Raw genomic sequence first — 21,891 nt, 5'->3', positions numbered from 1 at the left:
TGTTAGGCCAAGCTCATTCATTGTTGTATTCAAATATTCTATAGACACAATTTTTTTTTTTTTTTTTTTTTTTTTTTTTTTTGAGTCAGGGTCTCACTCTGTCACCCAGGCTGGAGTGCAGTGGCATGATTTTGGCTTACTGCAACCTCCACCCCCTTGGGCTCAAGCCATCTTCTCACCTCAGCCTGCTGGGTAACTGGGACTACAGACATGGGCCACCATACCTGGCTAATTTTTGTATTTCTTTTGTAGAGGCAGGGTTTTACCATGTTGCCCAGGCTGGTCTCAAACTCCAAGCTCAAGTGATCCTCCCACCTTGACCTCCCAAAGTGCTGGGATTATAGGCATGAGCCACCACACCCAGTCAAGACACAGTGATTTTTTAACCTCCTTTGTCTTTCAATTTCTGAGAGATACATGTTAAATATCCCTTCCTACCTACAACTCTAGATTTGTTCATTTCTGCTTGCTGTTCTTTCAGTTTTTGTAACATGTATTTTAAAATAATATTTTAAAATCATTTTAAAGTACATGTTTTCACTCTCTTTTGTTTTGTCATAGTACTCTAATCACTCTGTTTGTGTGTGTGTTTTGTTTTTTTTGAGACGGAGTTTCATTCTTGTCACCTAGGCTGGAGTGCAGTGGCACGATCTTGGCTCACTGCAACCTCTGCCTCCAGGGTTTAAGCAATTCTCCTGCCTCAGCCTCCCGAGTAGCTAGGATTACAGGTGCCCGCCACCACCCGGCTAGTTTTTGTATTTTTAGTAGACATAGGGTTTCGCCACATGGGCCAGGCTCGTCTCAAACCCCTAATCTCATGTGATCCGCCCACCTCAGCCTCCCAAAGTGCTGGGATTACAAGTGTGAGCCACCTCACCCCGCCAATACTAATCACTTTTTTATGTACACCACAAATTATGTATTTATTATGTTTGCTGTCTCCCTCCTCCTGGAGGGGCAAGGACTTAAGTACTCATTCACTAATATATCTCTAGTGCTTACTGTAGGGTATGCCATTTAGTAGGTGCTCAGTGAGTATTTGTTGAGTGAATGAATGACAAGTATGAATTTTTATCCATGTCGTTCCCAAGAGGAATAAGAACCTTGGCATTATCGTACTTTTCTTTCCCTTCTCTCTTCCTCCCATTACTCTTATATTGACGTCTCCTGGAATTTACTTCAAGATTGTTATGAACATTCTTGTTTTATAACCTACTCATTTGCCTTAGTCCACTCAGGCCTCTATAACAAAATACCATAATCTCGATGGCTTTCAAACAACAAACATTTATTCTTGGAAGCTGGGAAGTCCAACATCAAGGTGATGACAGATTCAGAGTCTGGCAAGGGCTCAGTCCTCATAGGTGGCACCTTCTTGCTGCAGAAGGGACTAGCCAGCTCTCTGGGGCCTTTTAAAAATAAAATTAACAAATAAAAATTGAATATATTCAAGGTGTAAAATGTGATGACTTGATAGATGTATACATTGTGTAATGATTACCACAATCAAATTAATTAACACATCCATTACCACACAGGCGGTACATTAGATTCCCAGAACTTGTTCATCTTACAACTAAAAGTTTGAACCCTTTGAATAGAACTATCATATGATCCAGCAATCCCACTTCTGTGTATATGCCCAAAGGAAATGAAATCAGTATCTCAAGGAGATATCTATACCCCCATTTTTATTGCAGGATTATTCACAATAGCCAAGATATAGAAACATCGATGTGTCCATTGATGGATGGATGGTTAAATAAATTGTGATGTTAATACATATATACAATAAAATATTATTCAGTCACAAAAAGAAGGAAATAATGCCATTAATGACAACACATATGAACCTGGGGACATTATGCTAAGTGAAATAAGCCAGACGAAGAAAGACAAATACTGTATGATCTGGGACCTTTTCTTTTTTTTTTTTTAAGGGCACTAATCCTATTCCTGAGACTGGAGACCTCATGACCTAATCACCTCCCCAAAGACTCCACCTCATAATACCATCACCTTATGGGTTCAGATTTCAAAATATGAATTTTGGAGGGACACAAACACACAGGCCATAGCACTATTTAAAATTAACAATATATCTCACAGATTTCTTTACCCACCAAATCTTTTGTAGAATACTTTATCCTCTTGGATTCATTTTCCTCTGCCCAGAATATATTAATACTATTCCTTATTTTTTTTAAGGGAGAATCTGTGGATGGAAAATTTTCTGAGTCTTTGTATATCTAAAAAGTGTTTTTATTTATCCTCAAACTTCAATGATACTCTGACTAGGCATAGAATTCCAGGATTTTTATTATTTTTGAGACAGAATCTCACTCTGTTGCCCATGCTGGAGTGCAGTGGCATGATCAGGGATCATTGCAGCCTCGACTTCCCAGGCTCAGGTGATCCTCCCACCTCAGCTTCTCGTGTAGCTGGGACTGCAGCAGTTGATACCACCACGCCCGGCTAATTTTTTGTATTTTTTGCAGAGATCAGGTTTCACCATGTTGCCCAGGCTGGTCTCAAACTTCTGAACTTAAGTGATCCACCCTCCTTGGCCTTCCAAAGTGCTGGGATTACAAGCATGAGCCACTGTGCCCGTCCTAAACATTTTTTTCTTATAATTTGTACGTTATAAAGTATTGGTGCTTTAAAAATGTATACTGATTATGTTCTATGGTATTAGCAATTATCATTGTTGTCATTGGTATGGTTTTATCCTAATAGCACTCAGTAGGCTCTTTCAATGTGAGATTATACATTCTTTTTACAAACATTTACTGTGGAACTACCCCATGCCAGGCCCTGTGTTAAGCAATAGAGAAATGAAATAAGGTGTAATAAGATCGCCTCCTAAAGGAGCTTACAGTGTAGTCGATGAGTTATATAAATAACAAAATCATGGTACACTAGACTAAGGGTTATGAAGTGGGAAGCACTGGGTATTGGGAAGTATTGTTAGAACATGGAAGAGAACACTTCACTTAGTCTCATATACAAAATCATCATACGCATAGGGCATGTATGTATTTGATGTCTCATGCTTAGGACTTAACTGTCTTATGCTTGGGTCTGAGAAGATTGGGGCTTGAGCTTATGGATACCAGAAGTACAATTCACAGACACCAGTCAGTTCTAATCACAAGCTCTAGGGAGCATCAAAAGGGACAGGAGAGCATGGAAGACAAAGGATCCATCTGGCCAAGCATAGCTTTCTAGTACCTCTTCTCTGTTCCTCAACAGTGAAAGTCCAGAGTGTTGGCAATTGTCAGCAGCCTTTATAGGCTGGGGAACCTCCCAGATCTGAAAGAACCCACAAAAAGACTCCCAGGCTCTTATTCCACGTTCCCTCTCCTCTAATAGAAAGTCTATGTCAGTGCCCAGAAACAGCTTCTATTGTAACATAAAGCAATATCATTCTACTCAGCAGGCCACATCACCTGGCCTAATTATTACCCAGAGTCCATATCCTGAAATTATTATTTAGCCTTATTCATCCCGTCTTTTTTTTTTTTTTTTTTTTTTGTTTCTTCTATGCATTGTGAACGCTTACATTTACATATACACAAATTTTCTATTTGCGTTTCACCCTGAGGGTTTTCAGTAGACAGGCCTGGCCTACTGTATTAGCACATTGTGACCTCTCAATATGTGTTCTCTATTTCATATCTTCTCTGGTCACTTAAAAATTGAGGGAGTCAGGTGGGGTGGGGGTAAACTCTGCTAAAAAGGAGCCCTCCATGTGTATATCTAGGTTCTAGGTCCCAGACTCCAGGACCTGAGAGTTTGCACAGACTAGTGGGTGGCTGGTTTGCTCTCCATCACCCTATCTCTGGTGAGTTTCTACTCTATGCTTACAGGTTCACGAGGACACATACCACATGCAACAGGGCCTACAGGAGCGAGTGCAAAACTGCGACAGGATCAGGGCAGGCCAAGGCTCCATATACCTTCAGAGGGTACAGCGCAAACAACTGGAGCAGAAGCTGAAGCAAGCAGAGGCCTGGTGGCTGCAGCTGGGAAAGTTTGCCCGCCTGGTCGACTACATGATTTGTCAGAGCCTCATTTCTATCTTGGAAGAGCAGATAACCTCTTTTGTGGCCAACATCCTTCAAGTGAGGTGGTGGGTGGCATATGTGGAGGTGGCAGGCAGTCCAGGGCCAGATGCTGAGGAATGTATACTGACATCTAGCCCCTCGACCTTTCCTGACCCTTTTTTTTAACAGGCCCCAAGGCAGAAACCCTTTCTCTCATCACAGCTGGTCTTTGATGATCATGACCAACTGTCTCATGTGCCCTGTGTTGAAAATATGATTCAGATTCTAACTGGAGGCCTACAGTCTGTCAAGACCTCTGCCTTACAGGTATTCTGGATTGAGCAGAGAGCTGGCTGTGGGAATTCCCAGTTCCTATCCTCTGAGTAATCAGACTCTCACAACCTGGTTTGAATCCCTCATTGTTTTCCCATTTCTGCCCCTTCTCCATATCCTGGCATGAAGGTAGTACAGTCTGCAGACCTGAAGACCTCTTCGGATTCCCTGTATTCTGAAGGTATTTAGGGAGACCTAGGCAGGGGGTAGGAAGGCCGAAGGAGGGTAAGGGCACAAGTACGAATGGCATGGGAAGAAGGCAGGAGTTCCAGGCTATAGAGTCAGGCATTGGGTGTGGATGGAACAGCTCTAACCTGGGTACTGCACATGTGTGTTGTGGGTAGAAAGGTCAGGGAGTGTTTTTGCTCACAAATTCACGTGCTTCTGTGTATGTGCGTGCAATGAGAGGGTGTATGAAAGAGTGTGAGTATATTGTCCTTCCAAACCTGGTTCATCCAAAACTGTGTGAGGTTTTTCTCCAGTACCATAATTGCATTTCATTTACTACTGAACTTTATTGCTAAGTAAATTTGTACTTGTTTGAAGAGCTCTGCTTGCTCAACACTTGCTTTATGTCATATAGCTCTCTTTCATTTCATATGGATTAATTCATCGGTATTATTGAAACATTTCATGGTTACTAATTATTATTGATTATCAATCTTCACACTTATTAACCATCAGGGTGGAAATATATCTTCACATTTCTCTTATTTAGGATACTAATGCTGTCACAAATAAAATCATTAAATGCAATCAGTCACATCTGACTCATCAATACTTTTTAATTTCCCATTCAACTTCTATCAGAAGAATTAAAGACATAGCATTAATTTTAGGAAATAGGTGACAAGGAGCAAAAAGGTTCATTGCAAGGATTCTGCATCTTTTACAAATTATACACCAGTTGGGGCACGTTATTTTCCCCAAATAAATTTAGGTTAATTGATAGAGACTATTGATATTTGTTTTACATGGTGCTGTGGAAAGAAGTAAGGCTCTGGAGTCAGACTCATTAGTTTACTAGTCTGCAAAGTGGGAATAACAAACATACCTAACCTGAAGAATTATTTTAAAGATTAAAAGAGGTCATGTGTCTAGTATGGTGCTCAGCACATAGAAATACGTGCTACAGATGTGCCTTCTTTTTTTTTTTTTTTTTTTTTTTTTTGAGACGGAGTCTCGCTCTGTCGCCCAGGCTGGAGTGCAGTGGCCGGATCTCAGCTCACTGCAAGCTCCGCCTCCCGGGTTTACGCCATTCTCCCGCCTCAGCCTCCCGAGTAGCTGGGACTACAGGCGCCCGCCACCTCGCCCGGCTAGTTTTTTGTATTTTTAGTAGAGACGGGGTTTCACCGTATTAGCCAGGATGGTCTCGATCTCCTGACCTCGTGATCCACCCGTCTCGGCCTCCCAAAGTGCTGGGATTACAGGCTTGAGCCACCGCGCCCGGCCACTTCATTAGCATTAAAGATGTAGATAAATCAGACATTTCACAATATTTTCTCACCATATGCGGTACTAATTCATGTTATAAATATGCTGTAGTATTTTTTGAATGGTTAAAAGGAGCAAAAAAAAACCTCTTGCATTTTTAATCTAATTTCCAGTGAAACTGAAAATATTCACGTTAGGTTGTCCCTTCTGCTTTTAAAAAAGCACACAGACTGGTATGTTTAGGGGTGAAATGTCATGATGCTTGTATCTTACCTTCAGAATGTTTAGGGGAATGAAAAGATAGAAGGAAAAACAAATAATGCAATGTGACAAAATGTTAATAATTGTTTAATCTAAATGGATGAATAAGGGTATTCATAGTACCATTTTTTAAACTTTTCTACAAAATTTGAAGAAAAAAGGGATCTGAATGGAAAATCAGATTAATAGAATGGAGTAATCAAAACCAAAGTTCTTTTTGTTGTTAGTTTGTTTTTGAGACAGGGTCTCACTCTGTCACCTGGGCTGGAGTGCAGTGGTACAGCCTCAACCTCCTGGGCTCAAGTCATCTTTTTGCCTCAGCCTCCCAAGTAGCTGCAACTGCAGGCACATACCACCATGCCTGGCTAATTTTTAAATTTTTTGTAGAGATGGAGTCTTGCTATGTTGCCCAGGCTAGTCGTGAACTCCTATCCTCAAGCAGTCCTCCTATCTTGGCCTTGCAAAGTGCTGGGATTACAAGCATGAGCCACCGTGCCCAGCCAGAACCAATGTTCTGTTGTCCTTAAATTCTTTAAAAAAATGAAAAAGTTTTGATTTGCATTTCTCTAATGATCGATGATATTGAGCTTTTTGTTCATATGCTTGTTGGCCACATGTATGTCTTCTTTTGAAAAATGTCTGTTCATGTCCTTTGCCCACTTTTTAATGGGGCCATTTTTTTTTCCTGTAAGTTTGTTTAAGTTCCTTATAGATGCTAGATATTGGACCTTTGCCAGATGCATAGTTTGCAAATATTTTCTCCCCTTCTGTAGGTTGTCTGTTTACTCTATTGACAGTTTCTTTTGCTATGCAGAAGCTGTTAAATTTAATTGGATCCCATTTGTCAATTTTGGTTTTGTTGTGACTCCCACTTATAAGTGGGAGCTAAATGATGAGAACTCATGGACACAAAGAGGGGAACAACAGACACTGGAGCCTACTTGAGGGTGGAGGGTGAGCAGAAGGAGAGGAATGGAAAAAAACAATTATTGGGTACTAGGATTAGTACCGTGACAAAATAATCTATACAAAAAACTCCTGTGACACGAGTTTACCTATATAACAAACCTGCACATGTACCCCAGAATCTAAAATAAAAGTTTAAAAAGTGGAGTACATTTTGAATAAACGTAAAGAAGTAGCAGTTAAAACACTACTAGTAGTCTTTAAGAAAGATGCATCCAACTGAGAAAACTTTTACTTAAATGAGGCAAAATTTGTATGGCCTTTTAACTAAATTACAAAATAATTTCAGTAGCCCCACTTACACACAAAAGTATGAAAATTAACTCCTTTTCAATAGAAATGTATACATTGACTAGATTCTAATCACTAAAAGAATACTCAGTGTATTATTAATAAAATAGTTGCAACATATTCTCCAGTCTCAAACTGTGTTCTCCAATATTTTTCCACAGAACATTTTACAACTAAACAAGAGAGTATTACTATTACTATCTGACGTCCTTACAATCTTATCAGATGTTTTCTGCAGTTCAAAACTCAGAAAGCACAATCAGATAATCACTTTTCTCATCTGTTAGATGTCAAATTCAAAAACCTTAAACTTTAATATGGCAATATCCTATTAAGATTGGAATAACTTTTTGATATTTGCGGTAAGATAAATCTGTTACACTGAAAAGAGACGAAGAATTGCCTAATTTTAATTATATAATCTCTTGATATTACATTTTGGTTGGGATAGCCGAAATTAGCTTGGAGATGTAATGTAAAAAATGAAAACTGATTTTTTGCAAGGGGACTGCACAGGGAAGGTCTCTTTGGAGTATGAGGTATGAACAGTAGGACCAGGAAGAGGAAATATAGAGGGAAGCAGTGTGACTGTGAGTAGACTTATAGATGAGAGAGAAGGAAAGATTTCTTTTTTTTCCTTGCCGCTCTGTGAGAAAGAAACCCTGGAGATATGAGGAGTCGTATAAATATGTTTAACCAGAAGCTTTGCTCTGTGTGGAATGTCTGAGTCACTCATTCAAGGAAACCTATATTAAAGATCTATATCATTGAAGCCTTTCAAGTTGGATTGATATTTTAAAATTCAACTCCATGTTGACTTATATGTATTATATCAATACATATGAATTTTCAGTTGAAGTCCCAAATCCCTTAGAAATGGCAGGTAAATTACATTTCTTTGATTTAGTTGATTTCAAATTTCTTCTTATGGCCAGGCACAGTGGCTCACACCTGTAATCCCAGCACTTTGGGAGGCCGAAGCGGGAGGGTTACTTGAGGCCAGGAGTTCGAGACCAGTGTGAGCAACATAGTGAGACCCTGTTTCTACAAAAAATTTACAAATTAGCCAGGCATGATGGTGTGCACCTGTAGTCCTAGCTACTCAGGAGGCTGAGGTGGAAGGATTGCTTGATCTCAGGAGTTTGAGGCTGCAGTGAGGCATGATCACACCACTGCATTCCAGCCTGGGTGACAGAGATACCATATCTAAAATTAAAAAGAAAAAAATTCTCATTATAAGCAAAGTTTATTTCATTCTTACCTTGGCTATGAAGTTAGTGATTTTTGTTTTGTTTTGTTGGTATGTTATTTTGCCAAATTCCATTAAAAATAGACTAGCTTTTCTTTCCATTGCTTGGAATCACAATTGACTTTGTATAGCACCATATTGCCTGAGCACTCTCATAGGTCTTGGCACCTTGAATCACTGCTCTTCAAGCTTGTCTTATATTTTGGAGCTCATGAAACAGACAATTACTAAATTCAAAGGTATAGAAGAAGTAACAGCACCCATCTTCACAGAATTTGAAACTAGAATATCAGGAAGAGAACCCCTGTCTCTCAAATTTCTGATTATCCTTTTTTCATCTCTGTGCATCTTTCCAGTTCCCCTGTCCCGATTCCTGAGACCAGTTATCTCTGCTTCCTTTGGGCTTTCTGCTCCCTTATAACTACTTCTTTCAAATAACTTAAACTTTTTATGGCACCAACTCCATACTTGACTTTATGTGATCTTTAAGTTTTCCTGTCCATGAGACTGATTTAGTTCCAATTTCAAGACAAGGAGTATGATTGATTCAGCCTTTCCTGTAGATTGCATGATTTATTCATAAGCTATGGCGAGGGGATGTGTCATGGTGCGAAATAACTGGCTTTTAGCTACAGGCAAGGGCAGATCCTCTTAGAAGGTTGTGTATCATGGGGGAGGTTGCAGTCTTCAGCTATGCTTGTGTTTGGCTATAAACATCTATTATATGGGCCTGAGTATGGGGGTTGATTTTGGATTAAGTAATCTTAACTCAAAACTACACACCTATAACTAGAAAATTCATGATGCAGCTAGATTCAGCCACAGTGGCCTAAACAACAACAACAGAAACAAAACAAAACAGGAAGTCTTGAAGTAGGTGCTTCCAGAGCTTGTTCAGTGGCTTAAAAGTGATCATCAAGTACCAGGTTCTTTGTATCTTTCCATCACTCTTTCCTGCTTTTAGCTATATTTAAGAGCCAATTCTGTAAGAGAGGTATGTGTGGCAGAGGAGGCCGCAATGAAGTGGTTTTTGTTTTTTTGTTTTTTTCATTCTCAGGCTTGTTGCCTCATAGTTGCAAGACAAGCTGCAATGTCGAGCATCCCATTCTCAAGCAAAATCAGGCAGAAAAGGAGAGGCAAGATTAACAAGAGAGCTCTGTGTCTGATTCTCACTTTTTGCCAGGAAAAGGAACCTTTTCCGGAAACTCCTCGTCAGACTCACTTTTACATCTCACCATCAAAATCTGCGTCATGTGTCTACCTCTAGCTGTAAGAAAGGCTGGGAAATAAATGACTGACATTCTCAGTGTCTCGTGGAAGGCAGTTCTCCAACCATAGAGGAAGGGAGAAGGGAATAGCTATTGGGCAATCAACCAATGTGCCTTCAGAGTTCCATTCTTCAGGTAGTCTCTGTCCACCTGGCAAGCAAGAGAATCACCAGCAATCTCTACATCGTCATTTCATACTATACTCTTTCCCTTCTATCCCTCACTTAATCTTAGTTCAATATCTTTAAGCCCGCCAGCAGTCCTTGTGTTGAGGTATTTCTAGTGATTTTGTTTGTCCGAAGGTCACTTTTTACTACATTTCTCAGGAAGGGCTTGTAGGAACAAAATTCTGAAGTCCTTCTATGTTGATAACAATTTGTACCTTTTGAAAGTTAGTGTTGCTGAATATAAAGTTGTTGGTTTATACTTTTTTCCTTTGCATATCTTAAATATGTTATTCTGTTTTCTTAGGATATTATGAGTTGCTATCAAAAAGCCTCTGATAATGTAATTTTATTTTCTTTACAAAATCACTTGTTCTTTTTGCCTAGATTTTTTTTCTTTTTTATTGAAATCTAGTTATTTTAGTTAGAATATGTGTTGGTATTGAACATTCTGGGGAAGAATTCTCAGGTATGTTCTTTCAAAATGTGGCTTTATATCTTTTTTAAATTTCAGAATAATTTTTCTGAATTACAGTTTTTAATATTTGTTCTCTTCCCTTGCTTTGTTTTCTTCTTCGGGGAATCCTGTTACTGATACATTAGATCCTTTTCACCCATCCCCAGTATTTCTCCCTTTCTCTTGAAATCTTCTAAAATTTTTTAATTTCCTTTTTAGTTGTATAGTTACCTTATTTTGCCCTCTATTTTTCTTAAGAAATTATCCTTTGAGTTTGTTTGCTCTTATGTCCCATTTTAGTTAAATTTCCATTATGAAATTGTTTCTTCTTTCATTTCTAATTCTTTCCATAGTTCTGTCGCATAATTTCTGAGTTTTTCTAATTCTGATATGTGTCCTCTCATGACTTCTATCATGTTTCTAGTGTCTTTTAGCTTGTTTTGAAATGGGCTATAGTTTTGCTCTGGTTTTTGACATGCTTTCATTGTCTCTAGGGATTTATTCTACACCTTGCTTTGTTTTTTTCTTATAAAAGCTTGGTATGGGGTTTGATGTTGATACTTTTCTGCTGCTCATAGAAAACTGGAAATTTTAGCATTTCTTAACTTTCTAAAGAAGACTTGTTTCAAAATAGTTCCCTGACCTCTGAGTTTCACTTTCTATTGTTTTTCTGTATTAAAAAAAAAAAAAAATGATGGCTTACTTTTTGAGGTTTTCTGGTTTCCCTCCCCTACCTTCATCTAGACTTTTCCTTTTTCTCTATGGCTGCTCAATCTTTATTCTACTCCCAGGATTTTCTCCATGACAAGCTCTGTCCCAAAAGGGAGCCCTGAGTGTTTGGTTTCAAGAGTACACAGGGCATAGATTACTTAAGCTTCTGTAGACCTTACCTCACCTGTTCCTGGAGGGGGTAAAACCCCTTTCCAGTTTTACCTGCTGTTCTCAAATGGGCCCTCTGCCTCCCAGTAAATGCTTGATGGCTGTTTGGGGGTTTTCTTATTCTTAGGTCCATCTGTTGCTTCATTGTTTCCCTCTGCATCATTCATCACAAATGGTGATGCCATGTGTATTTTGAGGTTGCAGGTGGTTTGACCCTACCTACTTGTATTTTAGGATTTATGAGGATCGCTTGTCCTCATTTGTTAAAAAATGTTAACCTTGCATTTTTGGTTTTACTATCTAATTGTTCTATCATTTTTATGTGGGCATTTGGGGGAGATTTCAAAATGATGCTGCCATTGCCATCATCTTCTCAGAATCTCTTCTGGCGTTTTTTTTAAAGGATCATTCTTGTTCTTATATGGAGCAGAGACTGCAAGGTGTAGGAGGCAAGGGCCAATGCAGGGAGAAAAGTTAGAAGGCTTTTGCAATAATGCCGTAAGAGATGATGGTGACTTGGGATGGGGGAGAAGGGCAGGTGGTGGTAAATGTGGTGAGAATTGGTGGATTCTGGATATATTTTAAAAGTAGAGACAACAGGATTTTTAAATGGGGGGATGTGTTGTATGTGAAAAAGAGTCAAAGGTGACTATAAAGATTTCAGTTGGAGAAACTGGAAGAACAGAGTTTCCATTTACTGAAATTGGAAGACTGCAGTTTTGGCGGGGAGGAATTAGAGTTCATTTTGGCTCTGTTAAATTTGAGGTGCATGTTAGACACCCAGATAGAGAAGTGAAGTAGGCAGTTATTTAAATGGGATTGGAGTTAAGTGAGAGATCTGGGCTGCAGATAAATTTGGGAGCAAATAGATAGTATTTACAGTCATAAAGCTGGATGAGATTTCCTGGAGAGTGAGTACAGTTGGAGAAGAGAAGAGATCAGCTAAGAGTACTACAGGGCTTGGGTGTGGATAGTATGGCTCTTATTTCTGGACATTTTAATTCTTTCCTTTATTTTGTGTCAAGTTTTAACACAAATACTAAACTTGTCAATTAACCTGTTCCTAAAGAGTTAATGAGTGGCTAGGTTCAAGAATATTCCTTAAGACAGGTAACTGAGGACTGGCATGTTCAATATTCCTTCCCACCAACTCCTATGTTCTGCAGATGCCGAAGACTACAAACTACACTTCCCAGACTCGCTTGCAGCTAGGTGTCATATACAATTTAGGATCCACCAGTTAGATCTACAAAAGACTTTGATTCAGAATTGAATTAAGTGGGGGAAAGTCAGGGCATATGCCATCCATTCTGTGGATCATAGCAGAGGCAGTGTGTTTTGTAGTTGACGGTGTGACAGTGACATCCCATTTTGCCAGGCAGCATGCAGTGCTAGATGCTCAACCTACAGTGGTTTTGTATCTTAGCTCTTCTAATTATTCTGCAAGCCATTTAATATTCTGTAATAAGTCCCTCCCTGCTTAGACTAGCTAGAGTAAATTATGTAATTTGCACATGAACCCTAACTAATAAATCCCCTCCATAGGTCTGGTATTTTACATTTGTGATATAGATGTATGTGTTAACTCACTCATGAGCAGAGAATGGGTGTGTGTGTGTGTGTGTGTGTGTGTGTGTACACACTGAGGGCAAAGACAAGGGAAGGTTGTTTGTGGGCTCTGGAGGGTACTCACAGACAATTATGGCATGTGCTCCATAGAAGAAGATGAAGAGGAGGACTCAAAAACCGAATTTCTGATGCCCAAGTTCCAGGGCCAGCCCAGCGATGCTGTGAGCATCTTCTGTGGCCCGAATGTAGGATTGGTGTGGCCCTGGAAGTCTCACCCAATTGCTGGTATCTTGGAGGTCCACGGGTATCGGCTGCGGGGCCAGTACTTCCCCCGCAATTATAAGCAGCTGGAGGAAGATCTGAACAACAACTCTCAGATCCAGCAGGCACTGAATATACAACAGGTGCTGCTGGAGGTGAGAACAGTGGTTTAAGGGATAGGGTACTGCCCACCAATTCCCATTATAGCCACCTGCCTCTGCCCTAAACACCTTGTCTGCCCTTAGGGTGTGCTGTGGGAGGTGCAGGAATTCTGCAGGGAACATCATTGGATAACAGGCATTTATGAATTCCTGCAATCCTGGGTGCCTCAGAAGCTGGAAGACATGAGAGGTGGTCCCATCAAGAACTACGTGACACTGGTGAGCCGCCTAAATGTTTGGCAGGCCCGTGTCTCCAGTATGCCTGTCGAGTTGCTCACAAAAGGCAAGTTGCTGCTACTTAGCTGCCGTGATGTACAGACAGAGATGGGTAAGCGCTACTTCTCTTCCCTCTCCTCCTTCCCTTTTCTGTACGTCTATTCACATGGCCTGCCTTGGTCCTGGAATGTCCTCCAGAGACCTTTCGGTGCGGGCCTCTTATTGGACCTATGAAGCCTTCCAAAGCCCGATGGCCCTTTCCTTTGCCATCAAAGGTATGCTCACTGCAGAGGCCAGCCTCTCTGTTTTGTCTCTGCTCATACCCTGTATTCCTTAGGAATCATGTTCCTGTGCTTGGGCTACTAAGCTCAGTGTCTTTACAGGTTCTTGGGAATCTAGGGTGCCTTCTCTCTGCATGTAGCAGAGTGAAATTTATACTACAATTTGCGTGTGTAAAAAGCTACTCTCTAACTGATCTTGTCTTACTCTGTAGTCCTAACTTCTACTGGTAGTGAAAGAATGTAACCTTTCCAATTAAAGAAAGCTCCTTTCATTTAAAGCAGTCACTTTTGGTCTGATTCAGTCTATTTGGGGTATCTGGGCAATTGAAAATTTATACTATAGTTCTGGGTTGTTTTTACTCTCAAATGTCTTTTTCTCCCTGTTCCTTCCCAAGGTGCCACCTGTACTGGGGAAGGCTGGTGGGCTGGCTTCTGAGGTGTAATACTTCCTTGCCTGGTCTCTGCCCTTCTGACATTGCTGCTTCTGGTGCTGCTGTGTCCTGGGCTGGTAGAGCTGGGGTATGTTTTCTTGGCCTTATAGGGACCTGGAGTGTCTATCTTTGCTGACCCGTCCTTGCCTTGGCATTTGCTGGCATAGCTGATCCTTGGGGTTTTAGTGAATCCTTCATCCAGTCTCTGTCTTAGGCTGGCTACCCCCACGGCTTTTGCTTCAGGGTCCCTAGCCCCTCAACACAGGAACTTCATCCAGGCCACTGGCTATCAATTCTCTGCTATCCTCTGTATTCCCTGCCATTTGGGAGTTGTGGGAAACTGGTAAGCATTATATCTGCCCCTCTTTTTACTACAACACATAGCAGTATGATTTCTACTCTGCTGTGACTATTTCATGTTAGCAAGGGGCACCCTAAAAGATAGTCTCTTCGCAAAGTTCTATATAGAAAGTGAGGCTCAAGAGCATTCTACTATCTATTTTCTCCTCATCCCATCTCAGGTTCCCTCCTCTTGACACTTCCTACCCCTACTAAGCCAATGCCCAGTTGTTCGTATCCCTGGGTCTCTGAGAAATCTGGTTTATGACCTAGTCTTTTATCCTCTTTCTCCCTTCCCATAGGAAGGATATCTCATGCTATTGTGTACTAGCTAGTGCCTCAGCCTAGGAGTTCGCCATAGAGAGGCTCACAGTGGGGTAGATTGGGAAGCCAGTGATTTGTTCTTTTCGGAAATATGGAGGTTGTTCTCTTTCCTCACCGAGCCTCAAGGATGGCAATAGCCAATAGTATCTACTTCCTGTGAAGACTAAATTCTATTGGACCCGTGTCTCCCCAGGCCTGCTTTCTTTATGAAGGTTAGAAGCCACTGGGGCCTGGAAAGAGTTTGCTTGAATGCTCTGCTTGCTTAGCCTTCCCTGTCTTGGCTCTCAACAGAGGAAAGCACATGTATCATTAGGTATCCAATAGGCCACTGAAACTCCCTGCTCTTGTACAAGGGGTTCGGGCTGGCAAGGCAGGAATGGGGAGGACCTGTGATTGTTTTGCCTTCTCTCTGGTCCTGTTTTGGTCAGGCTTTACTTCACTGCTGCTCCAGAAAGCTCATTGTTGTTCTAGTTTGTTAGTTTCTTGATCCTCAGTTCAAGACCAACTAGCCTCTTCAAGAGGAGCAGGTGGAGAGAAATAAGCACTGGATTTAGAACCCTGTCTCTGTTTTTCACTTGCTTGGTAACTTCAGATTACTGTGTTTTAGTCTCCTTATTTGTAAGCTAGGCATGATAACACAGTCACTCACAGGGTTATAGTAGGGATGATTAAGTAAGATATTATTTGCAATACTCCTAGCATTGAGTGTGGCATGCAGTAGGTGCTCAATAATTTTTTTCATTTCACCTTATCCCCTTGTGTCTACTCTCATCCTTCTTGCTGATTGAATTTTATCTAACCCTCTAACTTAACTCTGTTGTTTCTCTTCTTCCTGAGCTCGCTTGAACAACGAATGGCATAATTATACACTCTGATGAATTAGCTTCACCAGAAACTTGGGGTCACCCTTTACTCCTCCCTCTCCTTGATGTTACTACATCCAACAAGTCACCAAATCCTTGTCATTCTTTTGCCCCCTAAGTATCTCTTAAATCTGTTTTTATCCATCTCCAGCTTCTAATCCCAAGGGAGTCCTGGTGTGTGTGTGTGTGTGTGTGTGTATATATATATATATATATTTTTTTTTTATCAATGCATTGTTCCTTTATACCATATGGTGTCACTGTTGAGCTCCCATCTGCCTTCATCTGCCTGTTGCTGCTCCAAAAGCAGCACCATAAAAAAAGAAACAACGCGGCAGCATTGCAATGGCCTAGTTACTATTATGTTCCAAAGGGACAGTGTGAAAAAGGATGAGTTTAGATCTTTGTGTTCTGTCTGATATAGGTTGTCCCTCAATAGGCTTCCTCTCAGTAAGTTTTCTCAATCTCAGGTCTTAGTACCCATTCGTCTTGGTTACTTCCTCCAAGTCTCTGAAAGTGACATGCCCAGTATGTCTCAATTATCTGTCCCCCAAACTCACTATTTTACCTTCTAGTTGCAGAGATGCTAATAGAGGGTTGGCCAGTTTACTTCACACATAATATAAAATACATTTTTAAATACTTTATATAAACATATTTTTATATATGTTTACATTTATATTTATAACATAAACATATTTGTATTTAAAATATAATGGAGTGGAGCCATGCTGCCTGAGTTTGAATCTTTGCTCTGCCACTGTGTGATGTTGATCAAGTTACATAACCTCTCTGAGCTTCAGTTTGCTTATCTATAAAATAATAGTATTTACTTCAATGGGAATTTGTGAGGATAAAATAGGTTAATATAATTAATGTACTTGAAATAGTGTCTGGTATGTAGAAAGCACTGTATACTCTATTTGGTGTACCAGATTTCTATGTTGTGTTTTCCCATCCTGTGCATATTTTAACATCTCTGAACCTTAAAGATGTCTCCTGATTGAAGACATGTTAGAGTTTAGATGGCATCAGTTTTTTCTTTGTTAGTGGTATGTAAAATAATGGTACTTCTTACAAGCAGATCTTAGATTTCATGAGGTATCATATGGGTGTTATCCCTGCCCTCTGAGATAATAAAGTTGTTCATACTGCCAAGGGCAATTTCCAGGATTACTTTCTAGCCCCTTTTCCACCTGAGACCTTCTTTACTTTAATCCTTAAAAACAAAAGGCAGATCATACTACCTTCTTGGTCCCCCTTCTTCTAGAGCAAGGGCAGTAAGACTCCAAAAGCAGAATACTTTTATCTCTGCTAGGGTATTCTGCTATTCACAAACATGTCATTTCCATACCCTTGCACACACTGTTTCATCTTTTTGGAGCATTAACTACTCAACACATCCAATTCCAATGTTTCTTCTCTGAAGGGGCCTTGCCCAGCCTTCTCAGGATACCTCCCGGCACCCCCACCTCTTAACTATGCTGGCTGAAGGCTCCCAGGCACTCACAGTGGATTTATCATTCTGATTTGTGATTGCTCATTTATATGTCTGTCTCTGCCTCATATTATGAGCCTTTCAGGGTGGGGAAACTTTCTGTCTCATTCATTTGCTCTTGTCTACCGGTATAGAGCACAGTCCTCAGTGCATAGCAGCTGACTGGACATTGAGCAGGGATCCAACAAGCATTAAACGAGATAATTCATGGTCCGACCTGCCATTCAGCCTACTCCCACTGTGGATCACAGCACTGTCCCCAGCACCCCTTCTTTTTTATGCATCCCCTCACACCTTACTCTCCTGTCTCCAGAATCCAAGCTGGACAGCATAAGGAAGGACATTCTTGCACAGGTGCAAAATGAGTGCTGGAGCCTCAGTCAACAACTCATGACAGAGCTCACAAATTTCATGCATGTCTTCCGAATCATCAACTCAGATATTCACGCCATTGCACAGTGCACCCAGAAGGTGGGCTCTCCCCATCCATCCTTCCCAGCTTATTCAGGGCCCATCCTGCTTAAAAGCTCAGCGCACTGTCTTCAGGTCTCTGCTGAGCTCCCATCAGGGCCTGATGCTCTTAAACTGCTCACCTAAGAGATCTACCCTTGCTAATTCTTACCCTGTCCACGTGGCCCTCAGGTTCCTCATGTCACAGGGAGGCCCTGGTGTGATGAGAGAGTTGTGCTCTCTGTGAGTCAGATAGAAAATTGTTGCCTTGTCATCAAGGTAATGGGATGGTGGGTGAGAAGTGGACCCTTCACCAGAGAGATCTGGGTCAGAGAGGTTTTTGATCCTAGATTGCTCCTGACACCAGTTGATTACAAGGCTGCAACTGGGTCTGGAGACTTCACTCCAAAAGGTGGGATTTGCCCTCAGGGATGGGCCCAAAGAGGCACATAGGGTTGTGGGGCTGCTGGTCTCATGCTGTAGTTCCTGCAGTTGAATGAAGCCAACGAACAGTACGTCGAGCTGGAGGAGCGAATGGAATACGTACGGGCACTCCATGAACTCATCCGCAACCATTTTAGCCTCTTTAGTGCTGAGAATGAAGCACTGGACATCTCGGTGAGAAGGCAATTCAGGGGGTCACCCATCCCTCCCCGCCCTCCTCCCCCACGACCACATCTACTCCACTGCCCTCTGCTTGCCCCACAGCTTCTGGATATGTGGGAGGCATTTCAGTTTGAGAAAAGCCAGGCTTCAGAGTTCCTGCTCAGCAAGCGACATGCCATTATACCCAAGCTGCAGCAGCTGATGGCAGCAGCATTGGCAGAGCTGGAAGGCCTGCTTGGGAAGGCCCTCTCCGGTCCCTTTATGGACCCCACACAAGATCAGAGGAGTACTGAGCACCAGCTCATCTCCCTAGAGCGTCAGTTCCAGAACACAGTCAGCGACCTCAGTGAACTGCACCACGCTTATGTCATCTTCACTGGTACTGAGGATCCCCGCACCCTCCATTATCACTCTGTGATAGACCCGTCAACTGAAACAAGAGTTGGAACTCAGGGTTCTGTGTCCTGTATGACCCCAAGCAAGCCTTGGGAATCACATACCTTCATTGGTGTCTTTTATAAATGAAAATTTCAGGACAAAAATATCATATATTGACCATGGCAGGTGTTGTGCTTAGGGTGGGGGCATGGGGGCTCACAGTCTGATAAGGAAGGCAAACAAGTGAATGTTCCATCAGAATGTGATAGGGTCAGGGGCTAAAAGCATGTGCAGGAGAAATGTAAGGGTGCCCTCCTTATAGAACTTAGCCTTTGTGTAGCCCTGTTCAACACAATCCTACACCAGCTAGCAGACCCCAGATAAGAGTAGGTCTTGATGCTCTAGCAGATTACTTCCTCCAGCCAATGTGGTATAGAGAGGAGGCTACTTGAGTGCCTCACTAATACACAGGAGGAGACTAGGACATAACTATTGGTCTCAATTCTTCCATACAGTAAAAGCTGGTTCCCTTCTGTTCTTAAACAACTCTGTGGGCTCTGGAAGGAGACCAGAGCAAATATAAGAACCGTTACCAAACAATTGAGACAGGATCTCAGGCTAGAGTGCAATGTCATGATCACAGCTCACTGCAGCCTCAGCCTCCCAGGCTCAAGCAATCCTCCCACATCAGCCTCCTGAGTAGCTGGGACTACAAGTGTGTGCCACCATGCCTTGCTAATTTTTGTATTTTTTGTACAGATGAGGACTCACTGTGTTGCTTAGGCTGGTCTAAAACTCCTGGACTCAGGCAGTCCTTCTGCCACAGCCTCCCAAAGCACTGGGATTACAGGTGTAAGCCACTGTGCCTGGCCTTCCTTCCAGAATTCTTATGTTTGTTGGATTTACTGAATCTCTCTCACTCACTAATTTTATCTTCTTTATCATCACTCATTCTTTTATTCTTTTTCTCTGATTTCTGGAAAAATGTTGTGAGCTTGTTTTATAAGCTTCCATTTCCTATGGCATCACTTTGTATTTCTATTGCATTTTAAAACACACATTTTGCATGTGTATGCATGCTTATGTACACATGTATATGTATGTAACTGTATATTTATGTGTATATACATGTGCACACATTTGCTATCTCTATCTGCTGAAGAGGACACGAAGCAAAGAAACCACTGTAGCAAGAAGCCATATTGTGCTCAGGTCTTAGTTTCTAATATCATTCCCCATTAAAAGGAACCAGAGCTCCTTAGAGAAATGGATGATTCCAGGGCTGTGGCAGGGTAGGTACAAGATGAACCTAGAGTGTCTTTTTATACCAGAAAGTAAGAAAGTATTAAGGTGTTTTAAAAAGTGATGGGAGCATATCACAAGGATTCAGAAGGGAAACCAACTGGCTAAATCTGGAACAATTTGATCACCAAAGTAAGTACAGTAATAAATTCTAAGCTATTGAAGTAAAGGCATTTATTATCCCTAGTAATAATAAATAGATAAATCAATAAGAGAGAAATGAGGACTCATGCTTACAGTAAAATGCCAGGAGCTGACTGGCAAATGTGGAAGGAAGGCTGGAGTGGGAAAATTATTATTTTGTAGCCATCATGGTAATTACCAGATCAGATAAGGATTAATGGATGCCAAATCTAAGGCAAATTTGATGAGGAGCAGAATATTTGCACTATCTTAGAGAGTTTCTCCCAGAGATCACTTATTCGTTGTAAAAAAAAAAAAAAAAGAAAGAAAGAAAAAGAAAAAGAAACAATAATGAGTGGAGAAATCAGACAATTTGACCAGCTGATTAAAAATTAACATCACCAATGAAGGACATAGGGACATCATATGCCTTCAGATGTGATACTGGAGAAGGATACAATATCATTTATGTAGTAGTCCAGCTGAGCATGAGTATCATTTTTAAAAATCATAAAAACACAACATGAGGAACTTTCTATGAACAAAAAAGTGGCAAATGGGGACTGTATACTTCAAAGATGTCTGTTACAAAAGCAAGAAAGGCTATGGAAATGTTCCAGATTAAAGAAGCTAAGAGACATGGCAAATGCAGTACCTGACCCTGGACCAGATGCTATAATTGAGGCAAAAAAAAAAATGCTATCTAGGACATTATTAGGTCAACTGACAAAATTGAAATATGGACAGTAGATTAAAATACTGTGTCAATATAATATATGAAATTGGGAATTGAACTGTGGTTATATAAAAGAATATCCCTATTCTTAGGAAATGCATACTTGAGTATTTATGTAACTTGCCCTTAAATAGTTCAGAAAAAAAACATTGTGTGTGTGAATATGTGCATACACATGCCCATGCACAGAGCACGTGAATGCAAATGATAAAGCAAATGGGTAAAATGTCAACAAAAGGCAAAGATAAACAGTATAGATATATATCTATACCTATGGAAGATAGAAGGTACACAATTTTTTTTTACTACTTTTTCCTACAATTTTAAAGATCAGAACTCATTTTCAGATAAAAAGTTTTAAAATGCATGGAAATTATCAAGTAGATACCACAAAATGTCCATCAAAGGACATTTGCTCTTAATCCCCAGTTTGTTTTTATCTTTTCATGTGTTTGGAGATATCATGTCTGCTCTTTCTTACAGATGAAGTTGTTTATTTGTCCAATATTTGATGTTGAAACAACTGCTGTCAAAGATTATATGGGACTCTAGCCATATCTTTGAGTTTAGACAAAGACTGGAAGAATTCAGATTTACTGTCATTTTACTTTTTGTCAGATCAGAGCTTTGATAGCCTAGTGATTCCAGCTTTTTAATATTCTGAGATCTCCAAAATGGATGATGTGCACATGTGTAAGATGCATGAGGCCCAGCGTTTGGGTGTGACTCTATCACTTTTTGTCCCACTCAAGTTAATGAGATGTCTGTTGTCTTTTAAGTAAATTGCAAACCTCGATACTATAATTATTGTTAATTATAAATTCCTTTTGACACATATCTCACAACTGACTATAAATAATTGATTTAATTGATTAAGAACTAATGTAGTACCCTGTGAGATGAAGGGGTGGAGGATAATGGCCAGAGGTAAACATGACATGTCCTCTATGTGGGCCAGATCTTTTTTTATATTCATCTCGCTGAACTTTCTCTTGGGCTGACAGT

The 21,891-nt window shown here is 40.7% G+C and overlaps 1 protein-coding gene across 1 annotated transcript in view; it reads left to right on the top strand.

The window, feature by feature from the left end:
- DNHD1 (dynein heavy chain domain 1) overlaps nucleotides 1-21,891 on the top strand; it is a 74,386-nt gene that overhangs the window by 18,228 nt on the left and 34,267 nt on the right. The window contains exons 7-13 of the mRNA XM_011972503.1: nucleotides 3,870-4,124; nucleotides 4,236-4,373; nucleotides 4,509-4,560; nucleotides 13,068-13,333; nucleotides 13,424-13,667; nucleotides 17,605-17,762; nucleotides 18,234-18,726. Of these exons, the coding sequence (XP_011827893.1) occupies nucleotides 3,870-4,124; nucleotides 4,236-4,373; nucleotides 4,509-4,560; nucleotides 13,068-13,333; nucleotides 13,424-13,667; nucleotides 17,605-17,762; nucleotides 18,234-18,726 (1,606 nt within the window). The remainder of the gene's footprint in view (nucleotides 1-3,869; nucleotides 4,125-4,235; nucleotides 4,374-4,508; nucleotides 4,561-13,067; nucleotides 13,334-13,423; nucleotides 13,668-17,604; nucleotides 17,763-18,233; nucleotides 18,727-21,891) is intronic.

Source organism: Mandrillus leucophaeus, unplaced genomic scaffold (genome assembly GCF_000951045.1).
Source record: "Mandrillus leucophaeus isolate KB7577 unplaced genomic scaffold, Mleu.le_1.0 Scaffold1296, whole genome shotgun sequence".
NCBI lineage: Eukaryota > Metazoa > Chordata > Mammalia > Primates > Cercopithecidae > Mandrillus > Mandrillus leucophaeus.
This window is presented reverse-complemented; position numbering and strand designations above follow the sequence as displayed.